Raw genomic sequence first — 20386 nt, forward strand, 5'->3', positions numbered from 1 at the left:
CCTCAGGGGGAGAGGTTCCTATACAGGGGGAGACCATCACAAATAATGTTGACATTCCTATTCAGGGGAAGATAACTCCGGTCCAAGTGTCCAACAAACACTAGTCCAGAAAACCATTAGTGAATTTCAGAGGAGGATTAATGATTCTAATGTGCAAACTTATACAAGGAAACATAAGCAGCTTCAATCCACTGCAGTTCTAGTACCCATCCAGTTGCCGAACCTGGATCCAGAACCTGCTTCTCCACCTGGTATTCTGGTAATACTTCTCCTCATGATCACCTGCGGATAGAAGCATACACTGATGCGGATTGGGCTGGTTCTCCTGGTCGCAAATCTATCTCTGGATATTGTTCTTTTGTAGGTGGCAAACTTGTCACTTGGCGTAGCAAGAAGAAGAATGTGGTGGCTCGTTCTAGTACCGAAGCAGAATTTCGTGCTATGGCACAAGGCATTTGTGAGTTGCTCTGGCTGAAGGGTTTGCTACAAGACCTTGGTGTTCCTATTCGTCTTCCTATGATGTTGCATTCATAGTTCAAAATCTCGCGAAATTTCGGCGATATTTCGCCAAATTTCGTATATCTCGAGCTGTTCGAGATACGATACCAATCCGAAATGGAAAAATACCATATTTCGACGATATCTCGTGAGATATCGACGAAATATCGTGGACTCACGATATATCGCGAGATATTGAAAAAGTCACGTGCAATATTTCGAATATTTCGGAAATTTCGGTCATCTCTTTTCGGAAATCTCGGTAATTTCGATAATCTCGGTCATTTTGGCCTTTTACACCCACAGAAAAATACCATATTTCGACGAAATTTCGGTATCTCGGAAATTTCGGTCAGACCGAAACACCGAAACGAAACGAGATTTAATACCATGGTTGTATTATGACAACAAGGCTGCAATCAGCATTGCACATAATCCAGTACAACATGATCGTACCAAGCATGTTGAAGTGGATAGGCATTTCATCAATGAAAAATTAGAAGAAGGGCTGATTTGTGTTCCTTTTGTGAAGTCTACTGATCAGTTTGCTGATATATTCACTAAGGGACTGTCTGGAAAGATGTTTCATCCTAATTTAGTCAAGTTGGGCATGTTTGACATTTTTGCTCTAACTTGAGGGGGAGTGTTGAATAATGTAAACCGTGGGGGTATTCTGGTCTTTTTGGGGGTTTATTGTGTTTTATGTACTGCCTAGTTAAGTCGGCTAAGTTAGGGGTATTTTGGTCATTAGGATGTAATTCTTAATGTTATAAATATAAGGCCTGCTTGATCAATTCGATTATTCAAGCATTCTCTTATTTTCTGTTTTGTTAACACTACTTAAAGGCAGCTGACCTGCTCAATCCACAACCTGGTTCTTTTTCTCTGCAATTTATGCGGCAAACTCCGCTGTTGAGAGGCTCTTTTTATGGTCTTCGCTTGCAGGTATCTCCTCTCAACTTGGGAGGTTTCCCTAGTGTTTGGGAGGGGATTTTAATGTTCTCTTTGCTCATGAGAAAATTGGTTTGGGGGGGGGGGAGGTCCTATTTTTGAGCAGGTTGTGGCTACCTTACATTCCCACCTGGATTCCATCAAGGTTCAGGATCTTAAATGTACTGGTTTTAAGTTTACTTGGTCCAATAGAAGGTAGGGTGCAGATAGGATTGCTAGCCAGCTTGACTGAGTACTCTCAAATGATCATTGGCTTGATGCGTACCCTGACTTTGGGGTTGTTTATGATCCCCCAGGTATCTTGGATCACAGCTCTGCAGTAATTCCTATTTCCCCTTATGTCTTATTTGGCCCCAAGCCATTCAGATTGTTTGACATGTGCATTCAGCACTGTGACTATCTGGCCATTGTTAGATAGGCTTTGGAGCAACTTGTAAAAGAAAATGTCTGCCCCCCTTCTCAGGTTTGCTCAAAAGCTAAATACTGTCAAAGCTGCTCTTAAGGGTTCGAACTCCAATGTATTTGGAAATATTTCTTCTATTGTTAAGGATTGTAAAGCCATCCTATCGGATGCCCAAAGACAACTCCAATCTGATAGGACTAACTCTCACCTTGCCCAAGAGAAAAAGACTATCTATCAAGCTTGGAACCCTATTTCTCTAAGGAGAGAGTTTATTCAACCAGAACTTTAGGGTAAAGTGGTTCACTCTCGGCGACTCTAACACGGGGTTTTTTTCATCGCTCTCTTAAAGCCAGAACTAGCCATAACTCCTTGTATAGGCTGGTTTCTCGTGAAGGAGTCACGTTATCGCAGCCGGGGAAGACATTAAGGCTGAAGTGTTGAGATATTATATGGAGATATTCCGTCCTTCCTCTCTTCTTTCTTTAGAGCCGATTCCTAACCACTTATCCTAATAGGCTTGCTTTGGATCAGCAGTTTTTCTTGTCGGGCCTCCCCTATGACGAAATATTTTTGGCCATCAAAATTCATAAAGCTCAAAAATCCCTGGGTCTAGATGGTTTTAGCATGGGTTTCTTCCTCTCAGCCTGGGACATTATTAAGTCGGATCTAGTAGGCGCCATTCACAGCTTCTTCTTTCATGCCCAAAAAATTAGAGGCATCAACCACTAGTTTATTTGCCTTATTCCAAAGGTTGAAGATGCTTCTTCTGTTTCGGCATTCAGGCTGTTGCAAATCAGAATTAAACTAATCACATCAGGGATGAAGGAAGAAAGATGAAAGAAGAAGAAGAAAGAGAGGAAGAAGAAGTTGCCGCAAGAGAGGAGAGCAGCCTGCGATAGGTAAAAACAGAATACCATCACGCAGGCAGCCTCCCAGTATATAATTAATTTAGAGACAAAATAGAAAGTAAGGTAGTTAGGGATATATGAAATTACCCCTAACCCCTTACTTATTACAACCTTACAAACTAAGGACAGAACTGATGTAAAATAACAGAAAACCCCAAAAACCCAAAATATAAGACTAAAATACCCCTAGTTTTCAACACTCCCCCTCAAGCTGGAGCATAGAGGTCTCTCATGCTCAGCTTGTTACAACAGGTGAGAAAACTAGGAGCAAAAAGTGACTTAGTGAACATATCTGCTAGCTGATTCAAGGATGAATCAAATGGGGTCTCATCAAGTTTTTTTAACACAGCATCTCGAACAAAGTGACAGTCCACTTCAATATGTTTGGTCCGTTCATGATAGACCGGATTGCTCGCAATGTATATGGCTGCCTGGTTATCACAATACATCTTCATAGGCACCGACACAGATAAACCCTTCTCAAGAAGAAGAGACCTGAGCCACATCAACTTTGCAGTAGTATGAGCCATAGCTTTGTTTTCCACTTCAGCACTCGACCTGGCAATTGTGGTCTGTTTCTTACTACGCCACGTAACTAGATTACCCCCAACAAAAGTACAATACCCTGTAGTCGAGCGACGATCACTGGCCAAACCAGCCCAGCCAGCATCTGAAAAAGCAACAAGATCCATATGCCTATGAGGGCGATAAATCAACCCTTTACCAGGAGCACCCATCAAATAGCGAAGAACACGAACAACTCCATCCCAATGAGCCTTCCGAGGAGACTGCATAAACTGACTAAGGACACCCACTGCAAGGAAATGTCTGGTTTGGTAACTGTAAGATAGATTAGCTTCCCAATCAAACTTCTGTACTGGTGCACGTCTTTAAGGAGATCACCATCATCTACCCCAAACTTCTGATGAGGATCCATAGGAACATCCACTGGCTTTGAAGCAAGCATGCCAGTGTCAGACAGAAGGTCCAATACATATTTCCTTTGAGATAAACTGACACCTTTCGTACTTCTCACAACTTCGATGCCAAGAAAATAGTGAAGATTACCTAGATCCTTGGTCTGAAAATGCTGTTGTCAATATGCTTTTACCTCTGCAATACCAGCCTCATCATCACCAGAAATAATAATATCGTCTACATAAAAGACCAAGACAACCACTTTACCATCTCGGCGGTGGACAAACACCGAGTGGTCGGAATAACACTGTGAAAAGCCACAAGACATCACCATGGCATTGAATTTCTCAAACCACGCTCTGGGCGACTGTTTGAGACCATAGATAACCTTTCGTAGCTTACAAACCCGTGTAAGATCCTCCCCCTGAGCAACATACCCCGGAGGTTGCTCCATATAAACTTCCTCTTACAAGTCACCATACAAAAAGGCATTTTTAATGTCAAGCTGATATAATGGCCAATCAAAATTCACCACCAAGGAAATAAGTAAGTGCACCGAATTCAGCCGGGCAACGGGAGAGAACGTCTCAAAATAATCAACTCCATAAGTCTGGGTATATCCATTGGCAACTAGACGGGCTTTGAGCTGCTCAACAGAACCATCAGGAAGATACTTAATAGTGTAAACCCAGCGACACTTGACAAGGTCCTTACCAGGTGGCAAATCATCAAGAGTCCAGGTGTTACGGGTCAACAGGGCATCCATTTCAGCATCCGTGGCATGCTTCCAGCCAGGAAGACGAAGGGCCTCAGTGTGACTTTTAGGCACAGTAGAAGCGGATAACGACAAGGAAAAATTATGGACCAAAGGCAGTAGATGAGATAAGGAAACAAACTTGTTAATGGGGTACACAATATTAGACTTCTGTGTACAGGAACGTGTACCTTTCCGCAAGGCAACTAGTAAGTTAGATGAGGAAGTAGACGGAGCTTCACTAGAGGAGGACGCAAGTGGAGGGGTTGAAACCACTGGAATTGTAGGAATCTCACACGGGGCTGCTGTCTTGTCCCGACGCTGATACACCTGCAAAGGAGGGGAAAACGGTACTAAGGTAGGAATAGGAGGTGGCACAACAGGATGCCACTCGTCCTCAGAGGACAACGAAGACTGAGAAAAGTAAGAACTCCCCTCAAAGAAGGTGACATCAGCACTCACAAAATATCTGGAAGAGACAGGGTCATAACACTTGTACCCTTTTTGGGTACGAGAATAACTTAGGAAAATACACTTGGTAGACCTAGGTGCAAACTTGTCGGTGGAGACATGTAAGTTATGCACAAAGCACACACATCCAAAAACATGAGGGGGTAAAGCGAAAGCGCAAATGCCCGGAAAAACAATGGATAAAGGGGACCTATCGGCAAAAATAGAAGAAGGCATGCGATTAATCAAATAACAAGCAGTCAACACACTCTCACACCAAAAAAGCTTTGGGACATGCATATGGAACATGATAGCATGAGCTGCCTCAAGAAGATGCCTATTTTTGCGTTCAGCCACTCCATTTTGTTGTGGAGTGTAGGAACAACTAGTCTGATGAATCATACCACGGGAAATACAAAAATCAGAAATTTCATTTTGTACATATTCCAATGCATTATCAGAACGAAAAACTTTAATAGAGACACCAAACTGAGTTTTTATTTCATTATAAAATTCTTGGAATACAGATAAAAACTCGGAACGATCCTTCAGGAGATACAACCAGGTACAAAAAAAAAACAGGAGTGATGACCCAGTAGTAGGTGAGCACCAACCACACAAATAATATGGACAGCAGCAGCTTATACCAATTCAGGATCAATGAAGGTTGCAGCAGAAGTCAAACAATAACCACACAGAGCAAACCAGCAAGTGCAGTAAATAACTAAACACCACAGTAGAAGAATCCTCCACAGTCACACAGCCAGCGGCAACCATCGATTCTCACCAAAAAAGGAACCAAAATTGATATGGAGAGCAAAACATCAGTTGAGATTGATTTCTCCAATATGAAGAACAGAGAGAGAAGTTGATAGAATCTTCAAACCAGCATGAAAACCACCTTAAAGAAGATCATAAAGAACAAGATTGGCATAGGAACCACATGCCATTAGCACCCAGTTATAATAGGAACCATCACCATTGAGAGAGAGAAAAAAAAAATATTCAGCAGGAACAATTTCTGATCGATTCTTCAAGGTTGTCTTCCCATCAGCAACCAAACTCCATCGAGAGAGATCAAAAACAGCCCTCCATTCATTAATAAGGAGGGTTTAATCCATAGTAAACCAGAGCAGCAATCGGTGGCTGCACACCAAAAAAAAAAAAAAAAAAACTGGAAACCGAAGGAGAAAACCAGAAGAAAGGGATTGAAGAACCCTTGATTGATTAGTATAGCTCTGATACCATGTTGCAAATCAGAATTAAACTAATCACATCAGGGATGAAGGAAGAAAGATGAAAGAAGAAGAAGAAAGAGAGGAAGAAGAAGTTGCCGCAAGAGAGGAGAGCAGCCTGCGATAGGTAAAAACAGAATACCATCACGCAGGCAGCCTCCCAATATATAATTAATTTAGAGACAAAATAGAAAGTATGGTAGTTAGGGATATATGAAATTACCCCTAATCCCTTACTTATTACAACCTTACAAACTAAGGACAGAACTGATGTAAAATAGCCGAAAACCCCAAAAACCCAAAATATAAGACTAAAATACCCCTAGTTTTCAACACAGGCCAATCTACCTCAGTAACTTCTTGTATAAATTTATTGCTAAGATCCTTGTTAACAGACTGAAGTAGTTTGTTCACGATCTTGTTACTGCAAATCAAACTGCTTTCGTTTGTATAAGAAATATTGTGGATAACATTCTCTTATGCCAGGAGGTCGCTAGAGGTTTTGACAGGAATTCACACCCCCTATTTTGATACTCTGAAGTTGTATGTCCATAAAGCCTTTTGGCTCTATTAGGTGGGAATACATAAATTGTATCATAGCGAAGATGGGTTTTCCACCTTGTTTTACCCACTGGGTTCTCCAGTGCATCTTATTTTGTTCATCTCTCCATCCTCATCAATGGGAGCTCTGCTCTGTGGGTTATTTTGAGCCAAAGCTGGGGCTGAGGCAAGGCCAAGTAATATATCTGGAAATCCCCGCTGGTGATTCTTTATCTTTATTAACATCGTTTCGGGCACAATTGGTACATTTCAAAATAACCATGCCTCTGACTCAATTCTGACACAAGGACCTTCTTAGATCGAATAAGTACATTAGATTTGATAAAATGATTTTGGCGTATCCAGAATAATACCAATCCAACCCATTTCATGAATAAAATGTGACCAAGAAATTAATATTCTAGTCTATTTTTATTCTAATTTCTCTCAATTCTAAAGAAATTTTCTATTTTCTATTCGATTTTCTAATCTATTTTACTCTAAATAAAATAGAATTATAAATAGATTTTGATTGGTCTGGTTTCGACTCGAAACCAGACCAATCAAAATCTATTTATAATCATAGTTGTCAAGGCGTCGCCTAAGCGCTGCCAAGGCGACGCCTAGGCGTCCAGGCGCTTTGGTCGACTTGGGCGCCTTGGTCGCCTAGGCGGGCGCCTTGGACACCTTGGCCACCTACTTGGTGTCGCCTTGATTTTTTACCCTCTCCAACGCCTTGGATCACCTAACCGCCATGACAACTATGGTTTCGACCGAGTCAGAGCTAACTTGGGGTGCCTGGGCAGGCATATAGACAACTTCCTCGTCTTCTATAACAGCTTGTGAAGCACTAGGCATATTTCCTAAGGACTTGCTAGGAGTTGTTTGCAATTGGGGTTGTGCGAACGGATGTCCATCAAAATATGCATATTTTACTTAATATTTCTAAAAATTTATATTTCTAAATAATAGTAAAAAAAAATATTTTTTTATAATATTTAACTATTTTTTTTGGTAGGCTTGATCTTGATCATATATGATTAGATGCATATGTAGTTGCGGTTAAGAATCGCTTGTATTTTTACGCGGAATCCCTAACAAAAATTATAAAATTGATATGTATAATAATCCGATAAATGAGATTGACTTCAAGGGTGCCCCCTATCCCCTCTCATTTTATTTATTGCTATGGAGTGTCTCTCAAGAAGTTTGCATTATATGGTTGTTCAAAATTATTTTATTCCTTTGGGAAAATGTATGCCTCTCAAGTTAACTAATCTTATCTTTGCTGATGAAATCATGATCTTCTCGAAAGCCTCTGCGACCTGTGTGACTGCTATTATTAAATCCTTAAAAGTTTTCTCTGGGATGTCAGAGCTCGTCATCAATGCCCAAAAATTGGTCATTTTCATTGCTGGAGTCACAGATGAAGATAAGGCCAAAATTCGAGCCATCTCATGTTTTCCCTTTGGACACCTCCCTGTCACTTACCTGGGTCTGCCATTACTCTCTTCAAAGGTCTTTGTTCATCATTGTTTGCCTATTCTTGATAGGCTTCGCAAGAGGCTTTAGCTCGGAAAATGTAGATTACTGTCTTATGCTGGTAGGTTAGAGCTCATTAAATCTGTCATGCAAGCTTCAATACCTGTACTGGGTTGGTGTTTTTGGGTTTCTAAGTAGCATTACAAATAAGATTGAAGCCCTCATGTGCTTGTTCCTCTGGAAAAGAATTGAGAGCTCTAGGTTTTTGCACAGTTGCAGTTGGAAATCTATTTGCCTCTCAAAAGAAGAGGGTGGTCTTGGGCTGAGAAGAGTTTAGGAGGTCAATACAGCTTCCCTTGTGAAACTAATTTGGAAGATTGCAGTTAAAGATGACTCCATATGGTCAATTGGCTTTACTCTCGTCTTCTTAGAAAGGACTCAATCTGGTTTGTCACTTGCCTTTCTGACTCATCCTGGTCTTAGAGAAAGATTATTCAGATTAGGCAGTTGGTATCTCATTCTATCATGACTTCTACCGATGATGAGGAGGATAACATCCTCTGGTTAGACTTTGGTACCCCAAAGGGTCTCTTTCGGCTTGCTATGGGGCATAGTTGTCACGGCGATCCAAGTCGGTGGAGGGGTGTCACGTCGATATATCGACATGTCGCCCGCCATGGCGAGCATGTCGTTGCCATGGCGAGCATGTCGTTGCCATGGCGAGCATGTTGACCATGTTTTATTTTTTATTTTCTCTATTTTTAATGTTTTAATAGATGTATACTCGAGCCATGTTTTATTTTTTCTCTATTGTTTCTCAAGTTTTAAGAAGAAAATTCAGAAATCGAAGAAGAAATCAAAGAGGGAAAGAAAAAATCGAAAGAAATCGAAGAGGGAAAGAAGAAATCGAAAGAAATTGAAGAGGGAAAGAAGAAATCGAAGGGGGAAGAAGAAATCGAAGACAGGAAGAAGAAATCGAAGAGGGAAAGAGAGACAGGAAGAAGAAATCAAAGAGGGACGCCATGGCGTAGGTCACCATGCAGTCCTCTCCAGCGCCATGGCGACGCCATGACAACTATGCTATGGGGAAAGGATTAGATACGACGCTAGGTCAGATAGATTGACCAAATTCTTTTCCATCTTGAGAGATTTTGGAATCCTGGTCCTTCCATTTCCTCTGCCCTCATTAAAGTTTGGGCTGATCTGCAGAGCATTCCTTGGAGGCCCAGAGGTAGTGGTGACCTTGTTCAGTGGACAGCTTGTCCCTCTGGTAGGTTTTCTACAACATCTCTTTGGAATTTGGTGTGATCCAAGATGCCTTTGGTCCCCTGGGCCATATGGTCTAAAGGTTGTATCCCAAGGCACAACTTTGTTTTTTAGCGTGCCCTCACCTTTACTCTTCCTACCCAGCTCTTCCTTCAGCAAGTGGATCCCTTTCCATTCCTAACTGTTGCTTCTGTTGGAATGCCCTCAAAGATGTAAATCACCTTTTTTTTTCCTTTCAATTCTCCAAAGTGATTTGGGAAGGTATTTTGGCCAAGATGTCTAGGAGATGGCGAACATTTGGCTCTTTTGAAAGATTATGAGTGTGGGTCTTGTCTCGGTTTAAACGGAATTCAATCTGTGATGCTATTGTGAGATTTACTTTTAGAGCTGTGATTTACCATATCTAGTGGGAGCGAAACAAGAAAAGATGGTCTAAATCGCTCCGTACATATCATCAGATTTGGACTTCAGACTTCTATTGTATTTGATGTTCGTCAGAAGACCCTCACTCTTCTTTCTCTCTCTGTAGAGACACTGTGAGGAATCGTTTCATTGCTTCTTCTTGGGATATCCCAATGCTGTTCTCCCCCCAATCCCTAGTCTTCCTCTTCTTGCTGTTTTTGGTTTGTTGTTCTATTTGCCATGTATTTTGATGTATTGCTGTGGTAAGCTGCTGCTCTTGTCTTTGTAGGCTTATGCCTTCTTGGGTGGCCTTTGTGTTGGGGTCCCTCCGCTTCTTTTTTTTTTTTTTAAATTTTCTTAGAGAGAGACACTGTTAAGTTGCTAAAGTATGAGTTATTATCTCTCTCTCTCTCTCTCTCTCTCTCTCACCCGTGGTAATCAATACATATTCTCTCAACCATAGTTATCAAGGCGTCGCCAAGGCGTCACCATGGCGACGGCATGGCGTCCAAATTCCTTGGTCACCTTGGACGCCTTGCGCGCCATGACGGCCGCCTTGCCGGCAAGGCGGTGTCGCCTTGATTTTTGGCCCTCTAAAACGCCATGGTCGCCTTCCCGCCTTGATAACTATGCTCTCAACTTACTAAAAGGGCTGGATTGAATTGTAGGCCATTTCCTTGTGCTGCAACCATTGAGTTTTAGTGGTATGATCAGTAAAGGGTGGGTGCAGAAATGGGAATGGATACTTATCTTTCTCAATCTTGTGACTGTGGTTGCAGCAAATATTCCTACTCTATTCAACATTTCTCCTTTTTAGAATTCTTTAATGAAACCTATCTGTTCTTTTTTTTTGTGAAGGACAATTCTTTTCTGCATTAGATATACCTGAAGAAGTGTACATGGAAATTGTGATACTGAAAATGAACATGGGGAATCAAAAATCATGGTACAATGCTTGCAAAATGTACAAAAAGAAAGTAGAATTAGCAACAAATACTCTAAGCTGTGACATGTGAAAATAAAAATATAGAAAACACACAGTATTAAGAATATTTTTATGGTCTCTTAAAAATTCACAATTGTTGGTCAATTATATTTATAATTGTTAACTTATTTTTACATTAAATATACATGGTAAGATTCCGAATTACAAATTCAATTGGAAATAATAGTAACATTATGTGATGAAGTTGAAACATTGATATGATGTTTGTTCATAGAATATGCAAATCAACAGAAAAGATAAAATTTTAAATTTTTATAAAAAATAGAATAAATTAAAAAACAGATACTGATCCAATTCCTTCTTACTATTTTTTCCCGCTTGCTAGCATCAAGAGAAACTATATGTAGATAATTTCTGTGTGACATTTATGCTTGTGATTTATCTTTTTTCTTCCAATATTCTGGGGGCTTCCCTTCTCTTGATGAATTTTGCCCACCTTCATCAAGAAAAAAAGATCTGCAATGAACTATTAGTATTTTTATAAAATGAATTGTCATATTTTGAAGGAGCATTCCAAATTGCTGTATAAACCTTAAGCTATCCGCCTTTGCAGATTTTTTGTACAATGAGTCTACTTGTATGTTCTTATACATAATTTATATATGTCATGTCCAACAATGTTTCAGGTGGGAGGCCTTGGAGATGTTGTCACAAGCCTTTCTCGTGCTGTTCAAGATTTAGGCCATAATGTTGACATAATTCTTCCTAAGTATGACTGCTTGAACCTTAGCAATGTAAGCTTTCAAATCTTTAATGTCCTGTCTTGAATTTTAATGAATCAGACATGTGGGCTAGTAGCCTTGCATAGTCTATTTTTCAGTGGGGGTAAATTATGTATTTTAGTTGAGACTATTGGATTTGGTGTTCTTATTATATTTTTATAGTTTTCCTTTGGTGGTTGAAGTATGCATATTTTTTTCCAGTGTTTTCGATTTATCATATTTCACACATCTATTCCCTCTAGTTTTTTTGGGAGTAATTCATGCTTTATCTTATCATTAAAATTATAAATGTCTACAGGATTTGGTAGTGTAATGGATGTATTGTAGGATTATCTGATATCTGATTTTCTTTTAAATGTCAGCACTTCTGTTTTGTTAAAACATATGATCATGATTCCACGTTTATTAGCATCTCCCTATTTTTACTGTTCCTATATTGTAGCTTTTTCTATATCTATTGCTACCCACCACCCAAAAAAAAAAAAAAAATCCACAGATTTATAATGAAAGTTCTCTCTTAGTTCACTGAAGTTTATGTCTTGTGGAATAGGTAAAGGAGTTTCAATTTAGTCGGAGCTATCATTGGGGTGGGACTGAAATAAAAGTTTGGTTTGGGAAAGTAGAAGGCCTTTCAGTGTACTTTTTGGAGCCTCAAAATGGGTAATGTCGCACTCTTGTTGAACAATTAAAAGTTCTATTGTTTATATGTTCTAATGTTTCATTTACTTCAGTGGTACTAATTAGTTTTTGGCTGTATCTTATATGTATTTCATTATTAAACTTATGTATTTATTTATAACAAATTATAAATGTAAATTGTTCTATATTAAATCTTATAACTTTGCTTGGCTGTGGTTTGTCTTACTTGTTTGAACTTTCAAGGGTCTTTTTTTTTCTTATTAACTTTCAAGGGTCTTAAATTAGTGCAGATCATACATATATATGTGTATTTCTCTTGTTTCGTAGGTGGTCAATTTGATAGATTGTTGAAGAACTGATGTCAAACTTCAGGACTGTTTTAGCTGTTCAACTTTCAGGAGAACCAAAATCTGTATTGTTTCTTTTGTGCATTCATCCTGATGACCTATTTGTATTCTCTTTCACCTTAACACCTTAATGAGACCAAGGAGATCTTGCTTGATTCAAAACTTGATTTGTAAAAATCATACCTGTTATTTGGTCTTAGACCATCTATAGATAGCCCATATCCATAAGTTGGTTGATTCCAGTATTGAATCTATTGATCTCCAATATATTGGCTAAGCTGATTGCGGCTGCTCTGTACCAACCCCCCCCTCAACCAAAAAAAAAAAAAAAAAAAAACCCTCCAATATTATGGTTCATTCTAGTAAATTGAATCTATTGATCTCCAATATATTGGCTAAGCTGATTGCGGCTGCTCTGTAACCCCCTCCAAAAAAAAAAAAAAAAAAAAAAAAGACCCTCCAAAAATAAGTTTTTTTATTCGTTGGTTTTTTCTCTCCCTATCCACTGCTTACTGTTTTTTTTATTAGTCTTTCTGTATTTCAAGCAATGCCACCTCCTCATGTGCTCAAATTTGCTTCCTTTCTTTTGCCTCTTGTTGAAAACTATGGTAGCTCTTGCAGCGTTGATGGTACCTAAAAACTTTAACTTGGTCACTGTCAGGATCATTTTTTTTTTTTAATAAAGGGAATAATAACAATAATGAGGACATCTGAGATGAGCATAGATATATGGTAATCTGTGAGAAAGTGTTTGCAAATTCTAGCATGTCGTGAACCCATTCAGCCTGTGTTGTATTTGAAGGGTTCTTTATATTCAATATGAGGATTAATCTGTCTTAAAACATGTCCCATATGTACCGTGGGGGTACATATTTTGTTATGTGTATATATGTATGGGCAGTAGGCATGTTAGTCAGTTACTCATATTTTGTTTGTTTTGTTTTTATATTGTTTCCTAGTTAGTCTCCGTTAGTCTTGGATTATAAATAGGAATATGGAAGCTTCTAGGCTTTCCTCTTTTGTGTAATTGCTGCTTATATAAACACGATATGGGGGACTGCTGAGAGTCATGATTCTGCGGTTCTCTTTGTTAATCTCACCTTCTTCCTCAATTCTGTTCCTGTTCTTTTTCTCTTTCTCTTGTCTGATAACTGGTTTCTAGTTTCTGAAATTGTTACATGGTATCAGAGCACTAAAAACCAGTCATCATCTTCATTCACCTTCTGGTCTGATAGTCCATTCAAGGACTGCAATTGTTTCTGGTTGCAGCAGCCTATGCTGCCTACATGTTATATAAAGGCGTAGTTTATGATGATAGGAAGATAAGTTAGGGCTTTCTACTACCATATCTTGCTGTTCATAGAGTTTTTTGCCTACCGTTGTCAAGTTATATGAAGATAATTGCTATCGACACCTATTCTGGATTGTTTATTTGAAGCTATCGAGCTCTCCAATTACTTTTCATCCCGCCATGGATGCTATTATTATGTTGAAGATTAATTACTACTGCTGGGAGATAAACTCGATCCCCTTTTTTGGGCTGATCACAGCCCCTAATTTGCTGCAATTGATATTATCCTTTCACCTGGGCGTTCCCTGTTTTTGAGAGAATTTCAGGCAATTGACTTCTAAAATTAAATTGGATCTGACCAGTAGATCCATCCAGCCTTTTGAGACATCAGTACCCTCTACTTGAAGGTTCTTCGACCTTAATTGCAGGTCCATCTGACCTGCTGATTTCTGGTAATTTATAATCACCCAAATCTGGCTTTTTGAGGTACCAAGTTGGATTTTTTATACGCTGGTTGCTGTGTTCTTCTTAGAACAGTGTTTTTTTTTATATTTTATTGTTGATCCTCCTACTACTGTCGCCTACTGCTTTGGATGCGTTTTTGGTTCCTATATTCCCAGTGTGCATATGGCTGATCTTAAACAACCCGTCGATAATGTTCACATTTAGATCACCAACATTAAACTCAGTAGAGTTTCTAACTACATGTTATGGGCTCAAGCTGTTCAAGTCTATTCATGCTATAGGGAAGATAAAATATCTTCCTATTGACCCTCCATCTGCTGATTCTAAAGACTCAGCCGCTATCACAACATATGAAGAGTGGATACGTGAAACTTCCACACTCAAAATATTGTTGTGGAACAGTATGGATTTACTTATTGTAGCTAATGTCATGTTCCACACTACTGCAAAGGGGGTTTGGGATGATTTAAAAGAAAGCTTTTCTTAAAAGAAGAATTTATCCTGGACCTATGAGTTATAATGAGTAAATGTTCAATTTTAAACAGGGGGACAAGTCGTTGAATGAATACTTCAACAGTTATAAGGGTATTATTGAAAAACTCTAAACTCACCAGCTTCTTACTATTGATCTGCAACAATTGAAGATTAAGCGGGCTGAATTTCATGTTGTAAAATTTATGGCTGGAGTACATCTTGATTACCAGTCCGTTAAAAGTTAGCTCATTGATGGGGAAAAAGTACCTTAATTAAATGAAACATTCTCCCGTATTCAGCGTATGGTTACTCCATCCAGGGTTGATTCCTATCCTCCTCCTAAGGAAGGTTCGGCGTTTATTGCTTGCCGGGGACGAGGTTATACCTTCTCTGGGAGAGGCCGTGGCCAATGGAGAGGTCGTGGTCATGGAGTAAGTGGTCGCAGTACAGGTTGACAGTGTACTAACAGATCTTCTCGATGGTGTTCCTTTTACGGCAAGCCCAATCAAACTGTTGACACATGTTGGGCTAAACATGGCCGACCAGACTGGGCTAATGAGTTTGTTAACACAGCTATGACTAATAGTAATATTGAGAGATTGACTTTTGGTGACACTACACTTGCATCTGCATTTGGGGCTTCTTCATCTGTTTATGTACCTCGACATGATTATAATCAAATACTTAATTGTCTCTAACAGCTCGAGTCATCAGCCTCCACTCCATGGATAATTGATTCTGGTGCCTCTACCCATATGACTAGTAAGTTAGACCTTTTCTTTTCCTTGTCAAAAGTTCAAAATTCTTCACGTGTCATTCTTTCTAGTAGATTCTCCACCCATGTGATTGGTCATGGTACGGTTTTATCCACTCCATCCATGATCTTGTCCCCTGTCCTTCATATACCACAATTACTGTTAAGTCTTTTATTTGTCAGCCAACTTACTAAATCTCTTAACTGTTATGTTACCTTCTATCCTTATTGTGTTTTTCAAGACCTTTAGACAAGGAGGACGATTCATGGAGGCTTGTGCAGGTTGGACTATATTATATGGATTGCACTGGACCGTCAACCGCTGCTGCTACAACTACTAGTGGTCCCTCTCCTCTTCAATGACATCTTCACATGGAGGCATCTATCCTTATCCAAGCTTCAGCATATGGTTCTGAGTTGCAAGTTCGTCTATCGGCTTAAGTGTGAAGCATGTGAACCTGGGAAGCATCATCGGTTGTCTTTTCCTGTTCATAGTGTATCTAGGAGCCAATCTTTATTTTCTTTAATTCATTATGATATTTGGAGTCCTGTCGTGTCAAGAATAGATTAGGCTTTTCTTATTTGTCACTTTTGTGGATGATCATTCCTGTTTGACTTGAGTGTATTTGTTGAAAGATCGTTCAGAGTTTCTTTTTTTGTTTTAAAATTTTTTATAATGAAATAAAAACATTGTTTGATGCTTCCATTAAAGTTTTCCGGTCTGATAATGCTCTTGAATATACATAACATGAAATTTTTTATTTTTGTTTGGCTAATGCTATGATTCATCAAACTAGTTGTTCGTATACCCCCTAAACTCAATGGGGTGGTTGAAAGGAAAAACAAACATTTGTTGGAGATTGCTCGGTCTCCTATGAATTAAGATCCATATGCATGTTCCCAAATATTTTCGGTACGATGCTATTCTCACTGCTTGTTTATTAATTAATCGGATGCCTTCTTCTGTTCTAGCTAACTGATCTCTGTCTTTATTTTATATCCAATTGATCCCTTATTTACCATACCACCTCGTGTCTTTGTTTGTGTGTGTTTTATTCATATCTTGCAACCTCACATTGCTAAATTGTCTCCCCAGGTGGTAAAGTGTTTTTCTTGTAACACTAGAACTCAGAATGGCTACAAGTGTTCTGATCCTATTACTCATCGATAATTTGTCATGTGCTGATGTTACCTTTTTCAAAAATACTTCATATTATTCTCTTCCTACATCTACTCCTACTTCTGCAGCTGATACAAATCATAAACCCCCTATTCCTGTTCTTGTGCCATTTGAGGACAATGCCTTCCATGTCAGCTCTAGTACCAGCCAACCTACCATACAATCTGATCTAGGTGCTAAGGTTCCTACTGACTTATCGATTGTCCTTCGTAAAGGTATTCACTCTTGTACTAAAAAATCCATGACTGCTTATCCTATAGAAAACTTTGTTTCTATAACTTATTTTCCACCTCCACTACATGACTTTGCTTGTTCATTAGCTACTAACTCCATTTCGAAAAAACATCATGAGGCTTTATCTCATCCTGGGTGGAGGGTGGCTATGGAGAAGGAAATGGATGCATTATTATCTCATCAGACATAGACTTTAGTGGTCCTGGGTTCGAGTCTAGAAACAGTCTTTGCGAAAGCAGGGGTAAGGCTGCTTACGTTATGACCCTCCCTAGATCCCGCAGTGGGGGGAGCCTCGTGCACTGGGTATACCCTTTAAGGATCTCGTGCGATGTCACTGGGTGGACACAATAAACTACAATCAAAATTGCTCCGTTGAACGACTCAAGGCCTTGTTGGTCTCAAAGGGGTATACTCAGAACTATGGTGTAGGTTATTTTGAAACTTTCTCTCCTGTTGCTCATCTCAATTCAGTACGCGTATATAAAAAATGCATTTCTACATGGTGATTTGCATGAAGAGGTCTATATGAAGTAACCTCCCTGGTATGTTGCTCAGGGGGAGAATTCTGATAGAGTATGCAAGCTACATAAGGCCATCTATGGGTTGAAACAGTCACCTAGATCCTGGATCGACAGGTTTAGCGCCATTGTTACTTGTGTTTTTTTGCATTGTTACTCTGACCATTCTGTATTTATATGACTCCAGGGCTCTAAGGTGGCAATATTAGTTGTATATATAGATGGCATTATTTTATTTGAGGATGATGCATCTAGGATTGAAGAAGTAAAATCTCATCTACATCGGCATATTTCAGATGAAGGACTTGGGTGCCCTTAGGTATTTTCTTAGCATTCAAGTAATACGGAGTAAGAAAGGAATTAGTCCACATAGAGAAAATATGTGTTAGACCTCTTGTCTGAGATTGGTATACTTGCCTCTAAACTAGTTGATACTCCTATGGATTCACATCAGAAGCATGGAACTAAATCTCGGCTGAAATTGTAGGTTTTGACTGAGATATCTCAGTTCAAACTACAGGTTTCGACCAAGATATCTCGGTTTTGCAGCTGACCGAGATGAGTTGAAGGGGGAGTTTAAATGCAATGTTTTGACCTGTTTCAACCATATTTTGGTAATTTCGCAAGTTTCAACCTGAACACCTATATTAATTCACTTATCCCCATCAAAACTTGAGGAAACCTAACTCGAAACCAGGACAGACACTTATTTATGCCAAATATCATTTAAGTAAATGTTTTTATCTTAAGATATTATTCATAAACAAGCAAATACCCCCTATTTGAATCAATAAAAATAGTAAAAAGTAAATAAAATTCTAAAAGGATAAGAAGTCAACCTCTAGTTCAAGAACAAAAATTGGATTTTCGGTGGTAGCTGCAATTTTCAACTTTTAAATGATGGGTTTTTTTTTTTCCCAAATCTAAAAATTCCATAAATCTCAATATGATAAACATTGCTAAAAACCAAAAGAGCGGTAAAATATTCATTTATTTTGATTTCTAAAAATTTATTTCCATTCAAAGCAATTTTAAACAGCATTCGCATACCAAATTAAGTTTGACTGAAATGTAGCTTGTTATATGCATGGTAGTTATACGTAGGTTGTTAATTCATGTGAGTTGTGTCATGTGGATAGTAGTAGTAGTGGGTCTATTATTTATGTGTTGAGTTGGTTATTAGTTCGTGGGTGATTAGTGTAGTTAAGTATGAAGATGGGGTTAGTGATAGGAAGTGGGTAACCGTATGGTAAGAGGCTGGTGTAAGTCTTATTTATTTTCTCTTTCAATGGAATGAAGGGTCGAACATTATTATCCAAGTATCTCATTGTGAGGTTGAGGCAGGGTTTCCTCTATAGAACCCAAGTAATTCTCTGCACTTCTTCCTTACCTTTCATTCAGATCCCTTCTTCCAAGATAGGGAAACAAACTAAGGGGAAGTATATACCAGCTTGGTATCAGAGCCGGAATATGGATGGGCGGGTGGAGAAGCTGGAAGAGGAGGTAAGCACTCTTCATGAAGGGCAACAAAAAATTCTTAATCGACTGGAAGAACTTTTCGAGAGGTTCACCGCTTCTCAAGCTCCTTCTCTAAACGCGATAGGAGAGAGCTCGAGAGCTCCTGTCCCTCCTTCTAATGACCGACTACCACCTCAACAAACGATTCCACGCTCAGCCAACACACACCAATCCTTTATGCCTAAGTTGGTCAAATTGGATTTCCCTCGATACAATGGGAATGAAGACACGACCAGTTGGACGTGTAGGGCAGAACTGTTCTTTGAATTTCATCAGACTACTGAGGAAGAAAGAGTGTCATTGGCATCCTTCCATTTGGAAGGGGATGCGCAACTATGGTACCAAATCTTCAAGCAGGACGAAGGGATGATATGTTGGCAAGAATTTTGTGATGGCCTTCACTACAGATTTGGTCCAACCCCATTCTAGGACTTCTTTGGAGAATTGGCGAAATTACAACAGGATGGTTCTGTTCGAGATTACCAATCTAAGTTTGAGAAGCTGCTGTCCAAGGTCGGACGACTCCCTCCAAACCAGCAAGTCAACCTCTTCGTGAGTGGGTTGACGGAACATATTAGAGCGGATGTATTGGCCGGTACACCGACTACCCTATCTGCAGCTATTGGATTGGCTCGACTGTACGAGGCCCGTGACCAGTCACTTGAGAGAAAGAGCATTCCACCTGACATAGAACCTATTCCCGTTCGTCGACTCACGTTAACGGAGATATGAGAAAGACGGGTTAAGGGACTTTGTTATAATTGTAATGAACGGTTCGTGCCTGGACATCGATTCAAGAAATTATTCTTGATTGAAGGCTGTTACGAAGCGGAGGATGCCACGTGGGAAGACACCGAAGAACTCGGTCTTGAGGACAAGACCCGAAATTAAGAGGGAGGGAATTGTTATATGCATGGTAGTTATACGTAGGTTGTTAATTCATGTGAGTTGTGTCATGTGGATAGTAGTAGTAGTGGGTCTATTATTTATGTGTTGAGTTGGTTATTAGTTCGTGGGTGATTAGTGTAGTTAAGTATGAAGGTGGGGTTAGTGATAGGAAGTGGGTAACCGTATGGTAAGAGGCTGGTGTAAGTCTTATTTATTTTCTCTTTCAATGGAATGAAGGGTCGAACATTATTATCCAAGTATCTCTTTGTGAGGTTGAGGCAGGGTTTCCTCTATAGAACCCAAGTAATTCTCTGCACTTCTTCCTTACCTTTCATTCAGATCCCTTCTTCTAAGATAGGGAAACAAACTAAGGGGAAGTATATACCATAGCTCCTTTAATATAAACCAGATTTAAGCAATATTGGATTTGTTTCAAAGCTTTCCTACAAATCCAAGATTGCTTATATCTGATTTGTATTGAAGGAGTTATGTTCCGGTCAAGCCTTAGTCGATACCATGTCCAAAACTAATGCATGAATTGGG

General features: G+C 39.4%; 1 protein-coding gene across 1 annotated transcript in view; it reads left to right on the forward strand.

Annotated features, from left to right (window-relative positions):
* LOC122643527 (starch synthase 3, chloroplastic/amyloplastic-like) overlaps positions 1-20386 on the forward strand; it is a 114926-nt gene that overhangs the window by 28168 nt on the left and 66372 nt on the right. The window contains exons 7-8 of the mRNA XM_043837144.1: positions 11440-11547; positions 12086-12195. Of these exons, the coding sequence (XP_043693079.1) occupies positions 11440-11547; positions 12086-12195 (218 nt within the window). The remainder of the gene's footprint in view (positions 1-11439; positions 11548-12085; positions 12196-20386) is intronic.

This window comes from Telopea speciosissima, chromosome 10 (genome assembly GCF_018873765.1).
Source record: "Telopea speciosissima isolate NSW1024214 ecotype Mountain lineage chromosome 10, Tspe_v1, whole genome shotgun sequence".
Lineage (NCBI taxonomy): Eukaryota > Viridiplantae > Streptophyta > Magnoliopsida > Proteales > Proteaceae > Telopea > Telopea speciosissima.